Genomic DNA, 23,254 nt, shown 5'->3' with positions numbered 1-23,254 from the left:
AGAGTGCTTCGTTAGGCATGCCTCGCCTGTGTTTTTGTGGTCTACGGTGATAAATGGCTCGGCCAGGCTCCGGACAAAAGTGTTGTTGTGGAATCCAGGGGTTGATCGCACCAGCCAACATCTTGAAACAATTGAAGCTCACCATGGCTTTTTCGCACCTGAATAAAGTTTTGCTTCACTGAATACATCGTGATCCTCGCTGTTGTAGTGCAGATAAAGCTTGACCGCTTTTCCTTTTCTCGAGTGGTCGCTTATATTGAAATACTGCTTATAACAAATTTTTTTGCCGTCCCCCCGATTTTGTTGTAACGAGGAATTACTGTATTTCCATTGGAGTCCCTGCGTATTGTTTTTACCCCACTCTGCAGCTACTTGGTGTAATACTCTGTCTCTCACTGCAATTCCTAGGTTATGCGAGTCCTTGTCTGCTGCCATCGTTTGGGGAACTAGTCCATCGAGCGTTGCTATGTGATATTTCTTGACCTTTGTGTTGTGCAAAGCAACTTGTTTCGCCTCGTAGCCTGCTTCACCTTCAACAGTAGTCGCAAAGTCTGCAGCCTTAAGCTTTGGTCTGGGAATGTCTTGATGCTATCTGTGGGTACTGGCAAGCTTAGTGGAATGAAAAACGAGCAGTAGCAAAAAGGAGCATTAGCAGTAGTAACAAAAGGTGAAATTAATGTTGAACAATAGACGCCACATGAAGTCTTTAGCATGCAGTGCCATTTAATGTGACATTCCTTTCCTTGAGCGAAATAAACCTAATGTACACGTGCCTAAAAACACAACACTGAGCTAACCAACTGGCCTAATGGCGGGCATAAAGATACCCGTGATTGGAATGACGCTTGTAAGTGAGGTTTTAGTCATTGCTTTGAATGTGCTGCACTAAAAAGGAACGGCACATACTTCGTCCATAAAAAGCCCTTCTTTGCATCGACCAACCTTAAAAAGTGCAAACCTGAGCACATGTCAGAAAATATAGCATCTGTGTCCAGGTAAGATCGAACACGAGGTCCCGGTCACCATTCCCGATTTTGATGAAATTTACTGTAGGCCTAGGCATTAGACCCAGAACAATGGTTTTGAGGTTAGTTTTGCCAAAAAAAATTTCGTTTGCCCAAAAAAATATATCTAAATTTTGGCCACAAAGAACACTTTTCCGCAAATTTCACAATTTCTGAATTTTGAGCGCACCTAGGGAAAAAGCGGTGCAGTTCTCGGTCACAATATTTGTTCCCCTCAAAGAACAAGGGAAATACAATCTTATTATGTTCCTTGCTTGTCGAAACACTTTTGAGGAAAAAAAGTCACAGACATGGTAAATCGCACAAAATACCTGTATTTCAGGAATTTATTGCTGCAAGCAAGTTAAAGTGAGTATAATAAAAGTCGGTACATATTGCCGCGCGTCTTATTTTACAGCGAAAGCTGTTACGAGATCATTTCACCGGCCGTTTTTGGCGCCGTAGTTGTCCGCCGCCGCCGCCGGTGTCCGTAACCAGTATCGCTCGAAATAAGAAAAAAAAAAACGAAATAAGAAAAAAATTCCAGGATGGAATGAGGTTCGAACCTGGGCTCTCTGCATGGGAGCCCAGTATTCAACCTCTGAGCCATGCCGGTGCTTGAAACTGCTTTGCAAAAAGGTCCTATACAGGCTTCATGTCGGGAAGGAACCACATTAGCATATGCAATATAGCGTGGTAGAAGAGTAAAATAAGCACCAAGTGTCGCACAACGCGAATTCTGTAACCAGGCGTCACACAATGCGAATTGCGCAACGAGTAGGTTGTTGAATGCTTCCAACCCATTACAAAGGGCTCTGCCATAATTCTTCGTCATCAGGCACAGCATCAACAAAGTGCGCATAATGCCTTACATGCGTTTAGCAGGCACCAATGCTCTCCGTAGAATGACGAAAAATGGCACAGTGCCTGCTGTCCTACTTCTCAAAAATTACAATGATATATAGCGTAGTGGGTTCCTCGCAAGTGCACTTGTATTGATTGCCAAGGAACTCAATAAGCGCATGATCCACTTCCTCGGGGTCTCAGTAAAATTACAATGATTTAGAGCGTAGTGGGTTCCTCGCAAGTACACTTGTATTGGTTGCCAAGGAAGCCCATAAGCGCATGATCCATTTCCTCATGGTCTCAGTAAAGTTCCTCCCCCCCCCCCCCCCGTCTCTCTCCCACGTCAACGTATGGTATACAGCATGACGGGAGAGGGAAACCGGGAGTGCACCCAATGCAAATTACATAACTGGTGGGCCGTTTAAAGCTTCCTACCCATTACAAAGGGTTGAGCCATAATTCTTCATCGTCATCAGTCGTCGCGTCAACAAAGTGCACATAATGCCTTACAGACGTGTAGCTGGTGCCTCGCTTCTCCGCAGAATGAAGAATAATGGCTTAGTAGGTGCTTCCCAACTTCACCAAAATTGTTATTTATGGCGTAGTGGGTACCTTTCTAGTGTACTTGTATTGTAGCCCCAAGTCAGCTTACAATGGGCTCTAGAAACGCCGCTCTTCCAGCTTTCGCTGTGACTGTGCTGCGGTTTCAGCGCAGGCCTGGCGTTTTTTTTTTCATGAGTTGAAGCTTCACCCACGAAGCCTATGGGCAACGCGCTGCATAGGCCGCGCTGCGGTGTGTAAGAAGCTTTGCGATTGTTTTAGAACGTTCCGTTATAAGATGGCGCGCCACACGCGAATGTTCCAGCTTTGTCGAGAGATAACGCCGCCACCAGCGATATCGCTGGAAAGTTCGATAGCGCCTGTATAAAAGCCGACGCACTTGACCGCTTGTCAGTTGATCGACGGTCGACGCTCTGTTCGCCACTATCAGTGTATTGCTGTAGTTTGACTTTCAGTTTCCCGGCCACAAGTTCGGCCAAATAAAGAGTTTCATCTCTGATGTGCTTAGTGCTGCCTTCGTCGACGTCACGACCACGTGACAATATTAACTTTGATACTTGCGCTCTCTTTTGAAATAATTTCCATGGCGTTATCGCGCTCCGTTTCACTCAATAATTGGGCTGGAACGTAAGTAATTTACCAAAAACGCCGAAGTTTGAAAATAGTTTTGTCAAGAAGGTCATTTTTAATTTTTTTAAAAGTCCCTCTGATTGAAGTCAAGGACGTCAGCTACCATTCTGCATAAAAAAACATTGCATTTTGGTTGTTAAGAAGTTACAATGCGTCAAATGTGACCAAGTCAGCTTAGCGGCCACACCATTCGTTTTGTGCTGAAAATGGGATACAAGTTGTTCAAAATAATTGTACGTGACATAATCACAAAGCAGCAGCTCCACACCAACAAATGCACAGCCAGGTGTCGGGGTTCAGCAAGCTTTGTCTTGCGATCAGCCGCTTGACAAACCCGCAGCAGCGGCCGCTCGATGCTGTGGGCGCTCACTTTAGACGAGTGCGGCTACGGCTGCGGATCAGCTCTGCTTGCACGCCAAACTGCGCTAAGAGGACTAACGAGAGAAGGAATGCATCACTGTGAAAGTTAAAGGCTGTTAAGTGCCAACAAAAACCATATTATACAAAGAAAACTCTGTTGGCAATTTTGCAGTGACGCTCTTGCGTTGCTTCCTCTCTTCTGAAGGCCTAAAGATAATTAGGTTCACTCTATCAGCAATGTATGACACAAAAGCAAGCCATTGACATCTAAAGAGAGCTGTCATACCATACGTGCTTGCGACTGATCGAACAACTCAAACTGCACTTGTTCCCTATGTCGTGCCATACTTGTGTCAGTCGGCTGTGAAAAGAAGCGTGTCCAAGTCTTTTGCTTCATTAAAGCACCGCTTTTACAATACTGTATTGTTGCGCGTCTGCAGATATAATATTCATCACAAGCCGAGCGTTTATCACGATATTTTGCGGCTGCGCGCATAACAGCAGGGAAAAAAATACATGCTCACTGCAAAATTGCCGGCAGAGTTTTCAGTGCATAACATGGCTTTTGTTGGCATTTACCAGCTTTAAAATTTCACAGTGATGCATTCCTTCTCTCATTCATCCTCTGAGCGTAGTTTGGTGCTAGTTTGGCGCTAGTTTGGCGCGCAAGCGGAGCTCATCTGCAGTTGAAGCGGCGCTCATGTAATGTGAGTGCCCGCAGCGTCGAGCGGCTGCTGCTGCAGGTTTCTCAAGCGGCTGATCGCCAGACAAAGCTTGCTGAACCACGACACCTGACTGCACAGTTGTTGTGAAGCTGCTGCTTTGTTATTCTGTCACGTACAGTTATTTTGAAAAACTTAGGTCTTATTTTCAGCCTAGAGCGGACAGCCCTCCTGCTAGGCTTACATGGCCACATTTGATGCATTATGACTTGTTGGCAACAAAATTAATGCAATGTTTTTTATGCAGACTGATAGATAACGTCCTTGAATTCAATCAGAGGGATTAAAAAAAATTAAAAATAGCCTTTTTGAGAAAACTATTTTTTCAAACGTCGATATTTGGTAAATCACTTACATTTCAGCCCAATTATCAAGTGAAACGGAGCGCGATAAAACCATGGAAATTATTTTAAAAGAGAGCGATAGTATCAAAGTTAATATGTACCGATTTTTATCATGCTAACTTTAAATTCTTTGCAGCAATAAATTCTTGAAATACAGGTATTTCGTGTGATTTGCGATGTTTGTGATTTTTTTCTTGAAAAGTGCTTCGACAGGTAAGGAAAATAATAAACTCTGAAGATTGGATTTCACTTGTTCTTCGACAAGAATAAATATTGTGACCGAGAAGTGCACCGTTTTTTCTCTAGGTGCGCTCAAAATTCATAAATTGCTAAATTGTCGGAAAAGTGTTTTTTGCGGCCGAAATTTATACATTTTTCTTTCAGGCGAACAAAACTTTTTTCGCAAAACTAACTTTGAAAACATTGTTCTGGGTCTACTGCGTAAACCTACAGTAAATTTCATCAAAATCGCGAATGGCGACCGGGACGTCTTGTTCGATCTTATTTGGACACGCCCTATACATACAGGCGCAATAATATTCTCTAATAAAAAGTGGTTGGCTAATAGCGTAAGAGTTTTGGTAATTATAGATAAATGTTTACCATTGTAGTTGTTGAACTGACGCTTATAAAACTCCCCAGAAAATAAGAGACTGCGATATTCTGAGAAAAAAAATGCAGCTGGTTCTAAGTCGATTCTCTGTCGTCCATATCGCGTTGCACTCGCCGTTGACGCCCTTCATGTGGTCCTACGGTCTTCGTTGCTCAGAAGCAGCCGAACAATTCGTTTGTTGCCGGTGCCCCGGTTGTCGTCATGGCTGTCGCTGGGGTAGAGTCGTTAGGCCTAGCTGCCTTCTCGGGCCCCTTCTTCCAAGCGAGTCTGTGGCTGAAGTGGTGATGTGGTGCCCTGGGGATTGTACTGTGAGTCCAAGCCATTCTGCCAACGAAGGTGGAGCGTTGCAGGTGCTCCGGGAACTGCCGTGACGAGGATGCTGCTACTCTGTGGTCGCCTCACCCGGTTGTTGCCAACATCGATGTGTATACGCCACGGACTCTTGGTGCTGTACCTCCGGATCCGGCACATGCCGCTCTCGTCAACTGTGAGACGTTGGCTTCTTCGACCTTCCTCGAACGGTGCCCCACAGACAATGCCTGTTCTCTCTCCTCGCGTTTATCACCACGGCTTGGGTCGCGTGCCAAAAACCCTCCTCCGACCAATCGCGTACGTGGATGTGGCAGTGGTTCATACCATCGAGGAATTTTCTGCTGCTCGCACACCATTGAAACTTTCTATTGGGCACGTGGGTCGTGCGCGACGGTAGAAAGTTTCAGTGGTACGAGCATGTGAGCCAAACGTGATAGCGCAGCATGCGGCCTGGAATTTACAGTTCTTAATGTCAGCTAGAAATCGCTCACTTTGCAGTCGACAAATGATGCCATAAACCCAAATGGCTGTGTCATTAAAGGGACACTAAAGAGAAACAATGAATTGGTTTAGATTGATAAAGTGTGCCCGGAGAACTCCTATGCAGTTTATTTCACCACCATAGGTTTATTATTAGAGGAGAAAACTAAGTTCAAAGTTTCATTTTTAAATTTCGTGCCGAACTTTGTAATTCGTGACGTAAAAGATTTCAAAGAGCATTTAACGTATTTTGGCGCCACTGGCTCGACAAAATTTCCACAAACTCGTTATGTAAAGTCTCTGGCCCCCTCAGAGGACAATCTACTTCGATTTAACCGATTAAGAACTACGTAGGCCCAAGCAGGCACCGTCAAAAATATGTGACATCACGGCAAATGGTGCAGGAATTCCAAGGTGGCGTCGCCACCTGTATTTTCTTTGTGCGCATTTTCTCACTTACTAAGCGTCTTCTCGCAGCAAGCGTGGTGTTTTTGGTATCGTGGAAGACTACTTTACTAATGCGAGAAAAATCGTTTGGCTCTTTAGTGTCCCTTTAACCCACAATCTGCGGCGATTGGTTGATTTGAGCATCGTGAGCTGCATAACGTCATGAGGCTAGTCAACCAATAAGCTTTCGTGAATGTTTGTGTGAATGCGAACTGATGACAAAATTGACATCGAGAAAGGTTTAAAAGGACAGACTGGTGTGCTAATTGGTAATTCATGACTCGGAATAGTAGCGCGCTATGTCCCGTCTTGCTCTGTCGTCTGTGTGAGTTTTCGCGCTACTGTTCCGAATCGAGAAAGGGGACACGAGACCGTTTGTGGACAGAAAAAAAAACAACCCAATATATTTTAATAAACGAGATAAAGAGAAATAGATAGGAGAACAAACAAACAAAGCGTGCAAATGCGAGGAGAAATTAACCGGACTAACAAAACGACCACGAAAAGCTAAGGGTGCATAAGTTCAGCACAAGCAAGAAGCAACTGTCACCGTTCAGTAGCGGCACTCGTGCAGACGGCGAGGGTTGATGCGGCGAGATGCAGCCAAGGTAGACCTGAAGTCCAAACGTCGCTCGGATCGAAGGTAGCATCGGGAGAACCAAGGTCAGCGCCCTTTCAGCGTTCGTCCTCAGACGCTGGGACGTGCAACTGGAGATGGGACGAGCTTGGCCAATGCCAGACGATGGATGACGCTCGGGTGCACGGCCAGGTGGGAGCCCACAGCAGCCTTGCCTCAGGAACTCGGCCACCGCTCCCACGCCCTGGTAGCCTGCTTGCCTCCGCCGCGTCTCGGCCACGTCTGCCCTGTTCTTCCTTCGGGCTTCTTCCAAGCCATCGTGGGGGCCTCTCATTGGTCCAAACTTCACGCGGCCTTCGTCTCCCTCACCGAATACACAGCGACAGCACGCGTCCCCACAATCGGTCGTCGTCGCGCACTCTTCAAAATGCGCACTTCACTCATGACACGTAGTTGCCGCGGCCACCGTGGGATAGCGCAACGTGCACTCGCGATCCCACTGAAAGTAAGCTGTGCATTCGAAGAAAAAAAAAAGTGCTCAATGTCATGACGCGTACATGACATAACTTCTTGCCCCCCGTGCCATCCCTCCCTGCTTAGCTTCCAGCATGCTCGTCGGGATGAGACCCGATAAGCATTTCTTAGTAACATTTCATCGATTTGATACCCGAGTAGCATTTCTGAAGGAGATTTGTCAGTCTTGGTAGGTGTTCTTCTGTAATTGGCCTTACTAATTTTTACCTCCCTTTATTTTCCGAATGCCCTCCTTTATCGTTCCCTTTCAGCAGCTCCATTTGACTGTGGATGGAAAGGTACCGTGCACAGATCAGCAACATTCTTTTTTGCTGCAAACGTGGCCAACTCTTTACTTGTCAACTGTTCGTCGTTATCTGAGACTATTGTATGTGGCACACCAAAATGGCCAAATATGCTCCTCTGAGCCCTCATTGGGCTTTCCACGTTTGCATGCTTCGTAGGAATTGCTTCGATCCATTTGGAGTATGCGGCCACTACAACTAGTACCATCTTCCTGGCTACCAGTCCTGCGAAATCAATAAGAGTCCGAGACCATGTTTTGTGCGTCGTCGGTCAGTTTACAGGAAGTGCAGCAGCTGGCATAGGCAAATTGGCTATGCAAGTGTCACAATTAGCCGTGCGCTGCTCTGTGTCGCAAACAAGTCCTGGCCACCAAGATAAAGAGCATGCCATAGCTTTCATAGCCGATGATCCTTGGTGTATTTCATGAAGAAGTTGCAGGAAATGCTCCCTGGCATCACTTGGTGTTATGACACGATTTCCCCAGTATTCGAGGTCGTGGGCCAAGGACAGTTCTAGCCTGCATTCATAATAAGGTGCCAAATTATTAGGCTGTACTTCTGTCTTGCCTGGTGGCCAACCAAGCAGCACGTAATGTTGCACCATGTGCAATGTCAGGTTGACGGCTGTTAGGTCTTTTAGTTCACGCATTGAGACCACGTCTTCATCCAAACTTTCGAGTGCAAGGACGTATTCTAGGGGTCACCTTCAGCCGCGTCTCCAGTGGCCTGCTGTGGTATTCTGCTAAGAGTATCCGAGTTGAGAAGTTGTTTCTCAGGAACATACTGAAGCTTGTATTTGTAGCCTCCAAGGTACAGTGCCCAGTACTGAATTCACGCAGCAGCCATGGTCAATGTCTGGCAGTCAGGTCTCAGCAAGCCCACAGGCGGTTGATGGTCCTTGACCAATGGTAATTCACCACCCCGTAATTTAGTTGCACCAAAGATCAGTGCCAACGCTTCACGTTCTAACTGCTTGAGTCAGTGTCCTTGAGCGAAAACCGCTAGGTCTATGAACATTGTTGACACAGTGAAAGAGAAGTGCTCCAACTCCGAGGGACGATGCATCACACTCTAGCTCGAGTTCCTTTGCAGGGTCGAAATGCACAAGAGTTTGAGCATTTTTGAGACTTCCTTTAGCTGCAGTAAAGACAGCCTCCTGCGGTGCTTTCCACTGCCACTACGTGTTTTTTTCGAATAGCCGATACATTGCTGCTAGCTGCATTGATATGTCTGGCAAAAATTTCGCGTAGAAAGTCAACATTCCAATAAGTGCCGGCAGTTCTGTCACCTTCTGTGGATGAAGAGTGCACACAATAGCTTCTACGTTTTTTCTCTTGGATGGAGGCCCTCAGTGTCAATGCGTTGACCGAGGTAGATTACTGCGAATTGCCGAAATGTGCATTTGTCATATCGCAAATTGACGCCATTCTCCCGGAAATGCTCCAAGACAACTTTTGATCGCTCTCCGTTATCGCCTTTCTTCTCAGACACATTACAATGTCAAGGTATGCTCGCAGACCTGATAAATTACCGATATTCATGTCAATTTTTCTCTGGCTCGTTACTGGCTCGTTACCACTGTAGCGTAGCCACGGCCCGCGAGGCACAGACTGCTCGAACGTAAAAGGCGTTTATTTGGGGCGTGTCAGTGCTTTCATGCCCGAAGGGGAAAAGAGAAGTGGGAGGAGGAAAAGGAACCGCACCGCATGCACAGAACTCTGGCAAGCTGCAACCACGACCCTTCTTTTGCACCAGCGAGAAAAGATTGTAATAGGTACTCCTAGGTTAAAGACATGTTCGTGGTATTCTGTAGACTATAGGGGTTTGGTTGTAAAGACCTAGGTGTGTCATATCAATAGAGATTTTGCTAAATGAAGCTTTTTATGCTGATGTTTAACTATAGTTGCGACTACCTCATTATAAAATAAATCTCTGCCTCTGAGTGCACATATGAATAGAATATGTTGATCTAAGGATTAGCTGAAAGAAGTGTAGTTAGGCACTGGTTTATTGCGTGTGCACTGTGCAGGCTTTACCAGGAGCAGCAGGCACAGGCCCTGGAGCGGCTGCGGCTTCGAACGGCACGTGATCAAGATGCCCTCTGGCACATTATCATCAGCAACAATGGTGGCAGACAACAGGTGTCTGCTAGCCGGGGTGCGTGTTTGAGCATTGCATTCTAGCTCGTTGACAATCACTGTGCGTGCTTCTGGTTGCATGATGCATCCCTGGGTAGCATCACGCAGCTCATTCTTGAACGGTGTGAGGTGGTACCACCGTTATTGTGGCGCCATCTTTGTAATTAAACAAAGCAGCGGGAGTTTGTGTCGTGGGCTTTTTTCGTAAACTTGGCTTGCACGCCACTGTGAAACCTGGATTGTCATAGCTGTGTGTCCGTCCATTCCCGGAAGATGAATCGCTGTGCAAAGACATAAATTCGTACGAAAAATAATAAACTCTCCAGCCACTTATAGTCCAAAGTTGCTAAAGTTAAACTTTAAAAACTATAAACTGACCCGACGTTTCGGGACCAATTCGGTCCCTTCCTCAGGGGTCACTCCTGAGGAAGGGAATTTTCACCCAGCCAGACAGATCTCTATCGAATATGTTCACATATTCGGAGCGCAACCGTGTCTGCCGATTAAAATTTTTATTTCAACTTGTAAATGGACATTATAACGTAAACACTTCAAATTATTTTTCTTACTCAACAGGTTATCAAACCAGGCAAAGGCATGCTTTAACCATAGTTCCCTTTAACACAAGGAATAACTGTTTTAAATATTCTTTTTTTCCCAGGACTATAGCAGACTGGAATAATCTTAATACTGAAATTGTTTCTCAAAAGTCCTTAGCAATGTTTGAAAAATATCTGAATATGTTATGAGTTTGTGTTTGTGTAATTTTATTTGCTCGTTACGTATGTTTATTGAATTCTTACAAATGTTTGAACAAAGCCTGCAATTTGTATGTGCTGAACTGTTTGTACTTTTTCATGTATATCCACCCTGCTAAGATCTGGTACCAGATCGCAGTATCTATAAATAAAAAAATAAAATAAATAAATGTATAAAACAAGAAATTCAGCTGTTCACTGCCATGAAAACCATTGAACAGTGAAGCAGTACATGCATGAGTGTATGTGATTGGCTAGCGAGATCACGTGGAGCTGCGTAAATCCACCGCTAGATTTTAATACGTGCGCTTACACTTGATCGGGCAAAGTGAGATCACATGGCCTGCGAGTACAGGCAATGGTGTTTCAGCATATGCCTCGCGTCACGTTATTCGCTGCAATCCTGCCAAGTGTGCACTCCGTGTTATCTACCTGACCAAGGCAAGACCCAGGTGCCTTAACACGGTTTAACACAATTAATATAAAAGCTAAGTCTCTAATTAATTTACTTAATGAAAGTGTGAACTGCTTGCCCGGTATCTTTTACCAAAAGTCATCGTCATCAACATTTCAAGCATCATTGTCACCATTTCGTTTTATTTATTTCGTTATTCACTTCCCCCTCTGGTCACGTGGCCCTACTCCTCCTCCTCCTACTACTACTCCTACTACTACTACTACTACTGCTACTGCTACTACTACTACTACTACGACGACGGCAAAAGGTAGACTAAGACAGCTTTGCTATAAAGAAAAAGAAATGAGAAGCCCTTCCTCTATCGGGAAAATAGGGCCAAGCAAAGCCTGGTGCATGCGCCTGGCCTATGCTGTTTTTCTTTCTATCGCATTGTGCAATGCTTGCTGCTAACTTTTATTGCGATAGCAATTATATGGACAGTCTCGGCTGATTTTTGCCGTCGCCGCCGTCATGCACCATATATGTATATGTGTTGTGAGAATCGAGTGCGCCCTCCCCTTTGGCGCCTCGTTCCCCAGCTAGCGCGTGTGTTGGCCCCGCGCGGCTCGAGCGCCGGGGACCGCCGTTAATCGGCAGTATGGCGACCACGGCGGCAGCGCCAGGCCTCTTTGTCTGGTGCGAGCCATGCGTCGGCTTCCCGGCGCGCGGTCACGCGTCCGGGCATGCCTCGACATGCTCACGCCACCAAGCTAGCTTACGTCACTGCGCAACGCCTGTCCTCATTGGCCACCGACAACCCCCTTCCCCCTTGAGCTCGCTTCTGTCTGGCGCGGGCTTGTTATTCTTCCTCTAATCACACAATCGTCAGATGCTCTGAGGCTGGCACGAGAGGTTGACGCGCTGCTCTAGCAGGCGGCTTCTCGTTCGTGTGCTCGACTCACGGAGAAAGAAGTATTTGAGGAGGAGAACCTCTCGGCCGCGGCAGCGCGCGAGGGCGGCGCGATAGCGTCACGGCGGAATGCGGTTACGCCGAAGCACGACAGATGACGCTTTCGGCCTGTTGCCATCTTTTACATGCTCTTCTATGGACGCGACGCATAAAAATCGTGATAGCGCCTCGTACAATGTAACGTTTCTAAGATTTCTGTTTGTAACATCAATCGGTAGATATGACAGATATTTTAGCTGCAGTTCCTAATCGATACTTCCAGAATTATAGGCCGTACAGCGCTTGGAACGAACAGCTAGTAGTGGCCCCTGAGCAGACGACGTCTGCCGCCGCATGCACGCGCTCCTCACTCCTCGCTCGCATGTTGTGCGCGCCAGGTGCGCGCGCATGCGTAGGTGGCCTTGGGACGGAAAGTTCCCTTGGCGATTTGCTGGTTTCTTTCTCTTTAGCGTTCGCGCGTTGCGCCGGCGGCGCCGACTCCTCGATGTTTGCGCGCGCTTTTCACGCCGCGACAAAGGAGAGTGCTTTGCGGATTTCGACCAGTGCTTCTTCAGGATGGGGCGGAAATGTGTCGTGCCGAACTGCAGCAGTGGGTGTACGCGTCCTGCAAGGAGAAGGTAATTACCTTCGAAGTTCCTAGTGACCCAGTGATGTTGGAAGCGTGGGCTCGCGCAATACCAAGAAAAGACCAACAGCTGACGCCTCGTGTCTACGTTTGCGAGAAGCACTTCTCGGACAGTGACATAGACAGGCGGCGCTATTATGGCGAACTTGGTGGCGAAGTTCTTGACAAACCAAAACGGCCAGTGTTGTTACGAGACGCAGTGCCTTCAATCTTTCCGCGCGCTGTTCCGGATACTTGTCTGCTGTTCTCAAAAAAAGACAACGTGAAATTTCAACCACCTGGGGTTTTGTAACGTGCACCTAAATGTAAGCACACGGGCCTTTAACATTTCGCCTCCATCTAAATGCGGCCGCCGCAACACTGGATTGATGGCATATAGGGTAAGTCCCATCATTCGTTGAAATAAATATACCTAACTCATTGAGTTCACGTTATCAAAAATTATGGATTTCATGTTGTACGAAAGATATCACGGTGGTAAGTTTCCTGCATGTGACGCCATTTTTTTTTCGTTAATTTACCGAAAAAACTTGGAGTGCGCTTGAGCTTCGCCTTTAAGAGTAGAACGCGATAGCGTAATCGGGCCCCGTGCGCATCGCCTTAATTCTCAGTTGCTAGCCTCACCGACACGGACGCCGACACTGGTATTTCTGAGAAACGGGCTCTTTAACGCTGTCGCGTTACAATATAGAGCCGGCGAGGACGCACAAAAACACATCCAATCGGGCGTGAAGCACGAACGGCGAATCGGCGACGAATGGCCTTGAACCGACGAGCTTCGTTGGAGAGCGAGGTGAGAGGGACGCGCGTATTTTTCCTTCTCCGCTAGCGGACTCTCACGACAGAGGGCGCGTGAGCGCTGTGCCCGATTTCGTGACTTTATTAGGGCGCCCGAGCGAGCGCAGTTTCGCCTCCTCATGAATTCTTGCTCCGTGGCTCGACTGCTGCCCTTTGTGTGATAGTCGTAGCGCCGTTGGCAAGCGTACTCGATCGGTCTTGCGGAGTTCCCTTTACGGCCTGCAAGCCCGTGACTGTCGTACTGTGCTGCATCTTGGGTTAATAAACCCGTGTTGTTTGTTGACATCCTGCCTCGTGTGCCTTTTCTGCGCCGTACGGGAGTCGACGAACCCGGCCGTAGCGTCTTTGTTCGCTGCGGCAGTGGAGAACGTCGCGTCCCTTCACGGTCGCCTCGTAGGGTAAGCTTTGTGCTAAGCCTATCTCTACATAACTGGCGCCCAACTTGGTTTCGGCATGGCATCAGAGCAGTCCCCCTCGAGGCGCTCGTTCCTGCTTGATCCCGTGGCGACGGACTTGATGTTCGAGGCGGACGAACCCTACAGCACGAGCTACGGTCGCCTCGGCGGCCCTCTGCTTTCGGTCACCGGGGGAGATCCCTTCTTTGGGGCCCCCTATGGTGATGCTAACCGCTCGAACCTAGCCAAGCCAGTTGCGGGCTCTATCAGCTGTTCGAGACGCACGCGCTTACGGGTCCCTCCAATGCGTCGTCTCCGCTCGCTGGCCTTTCCTTGTCAGCAGCGCAGTTGACGGCCCAAACCGCCGCACCCGAGCCTTCCTACCTAGGCCACTTAGGTGTCTGCATACACGCTCTCACTGACCCACCTTGGTCAGGAGCGCAAAGGGTTGACAATGTCGTGCGCGAGCCAGCTCGCTTGGCCGACAACGTCGCCGCGCTTCCCGATGCTTGCATGCCTCGGACTCGCGTAGGCGGCACTTTCGACAGACACCGTGCTCCGCGGTCGATCCGCTTGCCTATCGTGTGAGGCCTCATGCGCCCGTCGGAGCGGAAACAACCCTACGCTCCTCTGCCGTTTACTGGCCCTTTTCGGCCTGACGTGCATGCCGGAGAACAGGCGCGCGACCCTGTTACGGCCGCGCCTGCGTCGGAGCAATCGCCGCTGCACGCAACTGCGGCGCAGCTCCTAAACGTCCTGTTGGAAGCGGCGCGCTCGCAGCCTTGTGCTTTAAAGGGAGGCCTCGAGTCCCCTCAGCCCAGCGCACCGAGTAGCCTAAGGGTACCTCTGCCTGAGTACAGCGGTTATTCGGACCGCATGAGTGCCACAGAGTACCTCGAGGCGCTGCACCGCTATCAGCAGGCGATGGGGCTGAGCGACAGCGTTATGCTCAGTAGTGTATTGCCTGTATCGCTGACAGCCCAAGCGGCGCGGTGGTACCGACTTGTCGGCCACCAAGCTCGTTCAATGGAGGAGTTTAGGGCGCTCTTCCGTAGCGAATTCCTTCCTCCTGACTACGAGCGCCGCATGCGTCGCGAGCTAGATCTCCGAACACAACATCCCGACGAATCTCTCCTCAAGTACCTCCGGGCTTTGCAGGAGCTCTACCTCCTTGCCGACCCTACGGCATCAGACGCTGAGAAGGTAGAGCGAGCCATTCGCCAGGCTCATCCAACCTTCGCCGCTTACCTTCGGAGCGCCCGTTATCGTAACCTAAACGAGCTGGCCGCCGATGCGAAGCGTATTCAGGGCGACATACTGGCGGCGAGAGCCTACCGCCCGCCGCCACCGCCGTCCACTTCTCTCGAGCCTCGTTCTCTCGAGCCGAGTGCAGACCAAAGTGTCGCCTCTGGTGTACAAGCTGGCTGACTCCCAAGGGAGGCGAGTCGGCGGTCCAGTTAACGTCTCCGACCTCAAACCTTTCCTTGCCCGCTGCAACGACTTGGGAGGGGGGAGGCGGTCACCGAACCGCAGGAAAACCGTGAGAAGGCTGGCTCCAAGCCACGCCATCGGTACAACCTGCGGAAACGCACCTAAGCAACCTTTCTCCCACTGACAGGTAGCTGGACTTTATTCCATACCATGACAGTGAATGGAGAATAACCGCTAAGTTGCGGCGGAACACGTCTGGAAGTGGTAGAAGGCCCTCTTGGCCGAAAATACCCTCTGACGTGTTGTCCGAGCCATAACCTGGCAAGCGCCCCCTTTCGTTGGGCAGCACTGTCAGGCAGGCACCCTTTTCGGCAAGCCGGCTATGCCGGGGACATTTCTGTCCACTCCTGCATAGCCCGGTCGTCTCCCTGCGCCTGGCTGTACCATACCGCCAGCCTGTTGCTGAACCTGTGGCCTGCTGTTGCCTGGTCGTACCTGCGGGGGCCTGGTTCCTGCCTTCTGCCCTGCAGCCACCTCCATCCTGCCTTGCCCACCTGGCAGCTTCGGCAGCCGCCCTCGGCGACTGGTTCGCCCACTCAAGCTTTGGCCCAGGCCCGAGCGTGGTCGCTCCGGCCTCCGTTCCTGGCTGCCTGCTGTTCCGGCCTGCTGTTCCTGTGTGGCCCCCGTCCCAGCGACTTCCGGCAGTGGGCTGCCGCACGCAACTCGCAGCCACGCCTCGTACGTTCCCGGCTGTCAACCTCTCCAGTCCGGTGAACTTCAAGCGGGCTGGCTGCCCGCCCTTGTGCAGTCTTGCCCCCGTTCCTCCTGGGCTGTGGACCTTCTTCCCGGCGGTGGGCTCTCCCCTTGTGGTGGAACTTTTGCTTGGCGATGGCCGACCTATGGACTTGTGCCTTCGGGAAGACGACACCCCCCTTGTTGGACTTTGCCCCGTTGGCCAGCCCCCTTGCGGCTTAGCTGACCTTGCCACTTGGCCTCGGACAGCCTCTTTCACAGGCTGGCCTGTCTTTAGGAAGGGGGAATGTGGGAATCGAGCGCGCCCTCCCCTTTGGCGCCTCGTTCCCCAGCTAGCGCGTGTGTTGGCCCCGCGCGGCTCGAGCGCCGGGGACCGCCGTTAATCGGCAGTATGGCGACCACGGCAGCAGCGCCAGGCCTCTTTGTCTGGTGCGAGCCATGCGTCGGCTTCCCGGCGCGCGGGCACGCGTCCGAGCATTCCTCGACATGCTCACATGCTCACGCCACCAAGCTAGCTTACGTCACTGCGCAACGCCTGTCCTCATTGGCCGCTAGTGACAACCCCCTTCCTCCTTGAGCTCACTTTTGTCTGGCGCGGGCTTGCCCGCGTCAGATGCTCTCAGGCAGGCGGCTTCTCGTTCGTGTGCTCGACTGCTGCCCTTTGTGTGATTGTCGTAGCGCCGCTGGCAAGCATACTCGATCGGTCTTGCGGAGTTCCCTTTACGGCCTGCAAGCCCGTGACTGTCGTACTCTGCTGCATCTTGGGTTAATAAACCCATGTTGTTTGTTGACATCCTGCCTCGAGTGCCTTTTCTGCGCCGTGCTGGAGTCGACGAACCCGGCCGTAGCGTCTTTGTTCGCTGCGGCAGTGGAGTAGAGCACTGCACGGGCCCGGCCCGTGGGCCGGGCCGGGCCGTCCGAAGCGTTTTTCGGCGGGCCCGGGGCCTGAGCCGGGCCTGAAGCCGCGGGCCCGGGCTTGAGGCTGCGGGCCCGCGGCTTCGAGCACACGCGAACGTTATGCATTGCATGGTCTAACGTATACTGTGCCAAGCTGAAGTGCGCACGTGCAACGAGCTGGCTCTTAGTGAAGCTTAGCAATAAAAATAAAAAAACAGTCGAAGTGCTATTTTTAGTTTCACCAGTATAGATATAGATTGGCGCTGTATATTTTCACTAACGTTTCGTCTGCGGGACCAGACTTTGTCAAAGTAACAAGTACATCGTGGTGGGTTTCCTTCCTATATATATATACATATATATATATATATATATATATATATATATATATATATATATATATATATATATATATATAGTAACAGCGCTAACAATGGGCCAGGTCACGGTTGTTCCCATGAGAGGAATAAAGATTGCGGTCTTTTATTCTAGGTTGACACGGTACATTTCATTTATATTCCTTGGTATTACGTGCCAAAACCACGATATGATTACGAGGCACGCCGTAGTGGCACCGGATTAATTTCGTACACCTTGAGTTGTCTAACGTGCACCTAAAGATAAGTATATAGACGCGTGTTCTTGCATTTCGCCCCCATCAAATTGCGGCCGCCGTGGCCGCGGGAATCGCACCCGCGTCCTAGGACTTAACAGCGAAACAGATTAACCGCTGAGCTACCACCGCAGGCAAAGCAACATTTCGATGCATGTACACACCGGATTTTCCGTCCGATCGCCCGCCACAAAGCGCACGGCATCATTAATAATCCAATAAAATTTGTTGCGGGGCTAGTTGGTGCATAGTTAAGTATAAGACGGTGGCGCAAAAAGGGACAAGGACGAAACAGGAAGAAGAGACGTATACAAGCGCACACTACCAACTGGTTTATTCTCGAAAGGACACTCAATATATATGCCATTACACACATGCGCAGGCGGCCGAAATCAAAAGCGATCTCGCAAAAAAACAAACTCACTGCTGTGCAGGACGATAGAGGGAACGCTGACACACCCACTCCCGTACAATTTAATGAAATAGGCCTCAGCCAGTTCTCTTGCGACTGCGTCACAACTTCGCTTTAAGATTTTCCTGGATGAGAACAGGGGCACACATGCACAAGATTTACAATGAAATGGCAGATGCGAGCCCGTACCATTTTTGATGGACAGCGCATGTTCCTGTAACCGAACATTAATGCATCGGCCTGTTTGGCCGATGTATACATTGCCACAGCTCAAAGGAATCAAATACACCGCACCGACACAACACTCCCCAAAAGGATGCTCATGCTTAATATCACAGCAACGTTTCGTATCACCAGGTTTCATTACTCGCCTACAAACGCTGGACAATTTGCATTAATGTTCGGTTACAGGAACATGCGCTGTCCATCAAAAATGGTACGGGCTCGCATCTGCCATTTCATTGTAAATCTTGTGCATGTGTGCCCCTGTTCTCATCCAGGAAAATCTTAAAGCGAAGTTGTGACGCAGTCGCAAGAGAACTGGCTGAGGCCTATTTCATTAAATTGTACGGGAGTGGGTGTGTCAGCGTTCCCTCTATCGTCCTGCACAGCAGTGAGTTTGTTTTTTTGCGAGATCGCTTTTGATTTCGGCCGTCTGCGCATGTGTGTAATGGCATATATATTGAGTGTCCTTTCGAGAATAAACCAGTTGGTAGTGTGCGCTTGTATACGTCTCTTCTTCCTGTTTCGTCCTTGTCCCTTTTTGCGCCACCGTCTTATACTTAATCATTAATAATCATCATCAACAACTAATATCCTCTAGCGGGCCCGGGTCGGGTCTGGTCATGAACAAGCGCGCCCTGGATTAGTTTAGTAAAGAACGCCCGGGCCCGGGCTTGGAACGATGGGCCCGGGCCGGGCTCGGGCTGGGTACGGTCAAGTACGCCCGGACCCGGCCCGGGCCCGGGCTTCGAACCACGGGCCGGGGCCGGGCTCGGGCTGGGTTCGGTCATGTACGCCCGGGCCCGGGCTGGGCCCGCGCTTGGAACCACGGGTCCGGGCTGGGCTCGGGCTTCATAAAGCGGGCCCGGGCCGTAAAATCCGGCCCGTGCAGTGCTCTACAGTGGAGATCGTCGCGTCCCTTCACGGTCGCCTTGTAGGGTAAGGGACTATACACGCGCTATCCGCAGACCCGCTCCGCACGTGGCGGGACACCTGCCGCCCGCAAACGGAGGAGGAAAAACCGGTACCCCGTGTGCGACGATTGGCGTCGTTCCGGTTTTTCCTCCTCCGTTTGCGGGCGGCAGGTGTCCCGCCAGGCGCTGAGCGGGTGTGCGGATAGCGCGTGTATAGTCCCTAAGCTTTGTGCTAAACCTATCTCCACAGTGTATATATTGTGACGTGGTCGTGACGTCGACGAAGACAGCAGTCGGCGTTTGCAGAATGAAACTGTTTATTTGGCCGAACTTGTGGCCGGGAAAATGAGAACTAGAACTACAGCAATACGCGCTGTACAATAATAGCGGCGAACAGGGCGTCGTCCGTCGATCAACTGACAAGCGGTGAAGCGCGTCGGCATTTAAACGTGCCGTCGAATATTCCAGCGTTATCGCTGGCTGTCGTTCAAATTCTAGAATAAGCTAGAGTGTGCGCGTCTTGCGCGCAATCCCAACAAAACGATCCACAATGATCGCGAAAGCTCTCTAACAATGAGGCGCGGCTCGCGCTGAGCGTTGCTGACACTCTTTGTGGCCGAAAACCGAATACAGCAAAAGTGATAAAGAAACGCACGTGGCAATGCCCCGCTCTAAAAAAGCATCGTCCCGATGCTTAAAACAGAACAGGCCAATGCATGCAACAATAGACCCTTTTCATAAATACGCCACCTGACGGTGGGCTTTTCGTCAGTTTCGCTTTGCAAATGAGCGTGGGATAGCCAGCGCCATCGTGAGGGCATGGAAAGCGAGCCGTCAAATGCGTGAGTGCTGTGAGGTTTGTGTTGGCGGCTAGTTCTCCGTGTCATCCGCTGAAATCTCACCGTTTGCGTGCTTGAACGAGCTCTTAGTACTCTCCGTTGGTCTTTCTGAGCTGCTTCCGCTGCACAATGAGCAACCTTTTGTACCCTTCAACGGGTTGGACGAGCAGTTTGGCTCGACTGCCGCGGTTGCGGGACCGTGACCACAGCCAACTCACGTGCGCGCCCGGATCAGAAAAGGCTCGCCGAAGCTAAAACTTCTCACCGAAGGAAAGGAAGGACGTCACTGTCGCGGAACTATGCGACCGCAACCGGTGAAAATCCTGTCTGCCGCAACTAGAGCACTGCACGGGCCCGGGCCGGCCCGAAAGCCCGGGCCCGGCCCGGCCCGGCCGGGCTCGGGTCGGGTCGGGCTTGGGCCAGAGCGAGGCCCGTATTAGGCCCGGGTCTCATACGTATCTGTATAACTGCGTGTGTACGTTGTTTGGCTTTGTTTTTATTGTTTTTTGGGGTTTAACTTCTCGAAGCGACCCAGGCTATATGAGACGCCATCGTTGAGGGCTCCGGGTAATTTAAACCACCTGGAGTGCATTGGCGTGCACAGAAATTGCACAGTACAAGACGTCTACAATTTTGCTACATCGGTATGCTACACGTAATTTCAAGAAACACCTAATTAAGTTTCCACCATTATAGTGAGTGAAAGACGTTCTCGGGTACCGTGTAAGGAAAGCAACGGTAAACTGCCTAGATTAGTACATATAAGATGTGCGCGTTTGTATCTAGGGAAACATTTCGAGTATGAAGCTTGCAGGAGGCTTGCTACATTTACTCAACAGCCCTAGTTCGTATGCAGTTGATGTAGACTCAAACGAAAAATGTCTGCCATGTTTTTTTTTTTTTCACTTTATGGAGGTATATTTTGTAGTCGTTCTTTGAAATGCAAAAACAAGGCTGCGTGGTTAGCACTGCGTGCGTACATGAAACAGCCATCCATGACTCCAATTATATTTTATATGGTCCTGCAAATATTCCGCAAGAGTTTTACAGGCGTAATTAACCGAAAGTATACACAGTACCAGTGAAAGTCGTGACACTGAAAGAAGTTCCTAAAACAATCTCTAGAAATTATCTTGTGTGTGGCTGGTGTCTTCATAATAACTGAAGTTTGGACACTGCCTCCTTTAAGCTAAAGGCATAACCAGCTGAAACGGGCCGGGCTGGGCCGGGTACGGGCCACATTTAAGAACACCGGGCCGGGCTCGGGCGGGCCGGAGCATGGCGTTTTCGGGCTGGGCCAGGCCCGGGCCGGGAAAATCGGCCCGTGCAGTGCTCTAAGCCCCACCACTCAACTATTTTCTGGACGCCACGCGTTTGGTATATTTGTATGCAGTGGCGTAGCCGGGAGGGGGGGGGGGCACACCGGGCCCGTGCCTCCCCCCCGGAATAATTTTTTTTGCCATGGCACACAGAGCACAAAATGACGCTCCGCCACATCTGCTGTCCCGGCCCCCACTTTTCAGATAAAAGGTGGTGCCCCCCCAAAAAAATTTCTGCTTACGCCCATATGGGCGAAGTCTGCCCGCACTTCCCCAACCTTAACGAGGCAGTGCACTCCGCCGCACGCGACGCAACAACCCGTGCAAGGTGGGGCTGGCCTTGTCGAAGAGTTCAGCGGACCGGGATCGACTTACGGGGTACAACGAACTGACCAAGACGTTCTACTAGGCCCGGCGATGCTAGCCCTCCGCCTCGTGGCAATCTATGCAGAGCTCAAGCGGTTACCTGGAGACAGCTGCAAACTAACACTTACCCTAATCCACTGCTATGTCACCGAATACACCCCGAGATCTATAACACCAGCATCTGTAAGGTCTGCCAGACAGACACAGCTACGCTTAAGCATATGCTCTGGGAATGCGAGGCTAAAGCCAAACGTATTAATCCCGATGCTCTCTCGGCGAGATGGGAAGCCGCTCTGCGCAGCTCCAAGCTCGCCGACCAACTCTGGGCAGTCCAGCAGGCCCGTGAAGCGGCGGAGAGGCAAGGCCTTGACGTCCCGACATGGGAGACCTGAGCCCGGGCCATTAATCTGCCGGACAAACAATAAAGTTCTTCCGTCCATCCATACGCCCCTGTTTGTATGTACTAAAAAATGTTGACACGTGGCTTACGATATGCGAGCACTGTCGCTACTAAATGAACGGTACGCAACTTGATTTTTATTTTTCTGGCTGGCCTTACGAACCCTCGTAGTATTTCTGCACAAACAATCTATCGCAATACACCGCATGCAGGCACTCGGGAGAAGACTATTCATTCGTAAAAGCAAGGCTACACATGGCGCTGTGAAATGAGCACGTCAGTTTCTGTAGCGCGTTTACAAAACTGCGCCCTTCCGCACGTCCGTTTGACATCACGTACGGAGAGAGAGCACGTGCGTTTGTTGCTCAAGTTTTATCGCGTACCTTATCGCTGTTCTCGTTGCGATATCCTCGATGGTGGCACATGGGAACGCAGCACGTCTGCACCATTGCAGCACGCCGTCTCCACGAACAACGTTGATCACAGTTCACGATTAGGCGGTGCTGAAATGTCGCGCACTGGCACGTTGCCAAAGCCTACGTCGTCTGCTGCGGTGCCCTCACAATGGCGGCAGCCTGTACTTTGCGTGCGCGGCGCTAGGGGCGCCCTTTTTCGAAAAGGGTCTCTAAATAACAAGCAACAAAGTACAATAAACAATAAGCCAAGAAAGAAAGCATAATAATAAAGCAAAATGACAGTCCTCAGATTCGCTAACGTGCGTAATATGGTTTGAGGCGCACGACATGGACGACTTCAGGTCGTGCACGGCGCCGCTAAGAGTTCGTAATGCCATCAGGGACAACCTCGTAGTCGAGTGCGCCGAGGTGTCGAAGTACCCTGTGCGGTCCGAAGTATCGTCGAAGAAGCTTCTCACTGAGTCCCCGTCGGCGTATTGGCGTCCATACCCATACACGGTCACCGGGTTGGTATTCCATGTGGCGTCGTCGAAGGTTGTAGCGGCGGCTGTCAGTTGTCTGCTGGTTCTTGATCCGTAGGCGGGCGAGCTGTCTTGCTTCTTCGGCGCGCTGTAAGTAAGCGGCGGCGTCGAGATTTTCTTCGTCGGTGACGTTGGGTAGCATGGCGTCGAGCGTCGTCGCCGGGCTTCTTCCGTAGACCAACTTGTACGGCGTCATCTGCGTCGTTTCTTGTACGGCCGTGTTGTAAGCGAAGGTCACGTACGGAAGGACGGCGTCCCACGTCTTGTGCTCAACGTCGACGTACATGGCCAGCATGTCGGCGATGGTCTTATTTAGACGCTCGGTGAGGCCATTGGTCTGTGGGTGGTAGGCGGTG

At 50.4% G+C, this 23,254-nt stretch overlaps 1 protein-coding gene across 6 annotated transcripts in view; it reads left to right on the top strand.

Moving 5' to 3' along the window:
* LOC119384158 (uncharacterized) overlaps nucleotides 1-23,254 on the top strand; it is a 290,104-nt gene that overhangs the window by 119,365 nt on the left and 147,485 nt on the right. For all 6 annotated transcript variants that reach the window (XM_049412782.1, XM_037652446.2, XM_049412786.1 and 3 more), the window contains one exon: nucleotides 9,744-9,871. In XM_049412782.1, the coding sequence (XP_049268739.1) occupies nucleotides 9,744-9,871 (128 nt within the window). The remainder of the gene's footprint in view (nucleotides 1-9,743; nucleotides 9,872-23,254) is intronic.

This window comes from Rhipicephalus sanguineus, chromosome 2 (genome assembly GCF_013339695.2).
Source record: "Rhipicephalus sanguineus isolate Rsan-2018 chromosome 2, BIME_Rsan_1.4, whole genome shotgun sequence".
NCBI lineage: Eukaryota > Metazoa > Arthropoda > Arachnida > Ixodida > Ixodidae > Rhipicephalus > Rhipicephalus sanguineus.
Note: the sequence above shows the minus strand (reverse complement) of the source record. Positions and strands in the feature narration are given on the sequence as shown.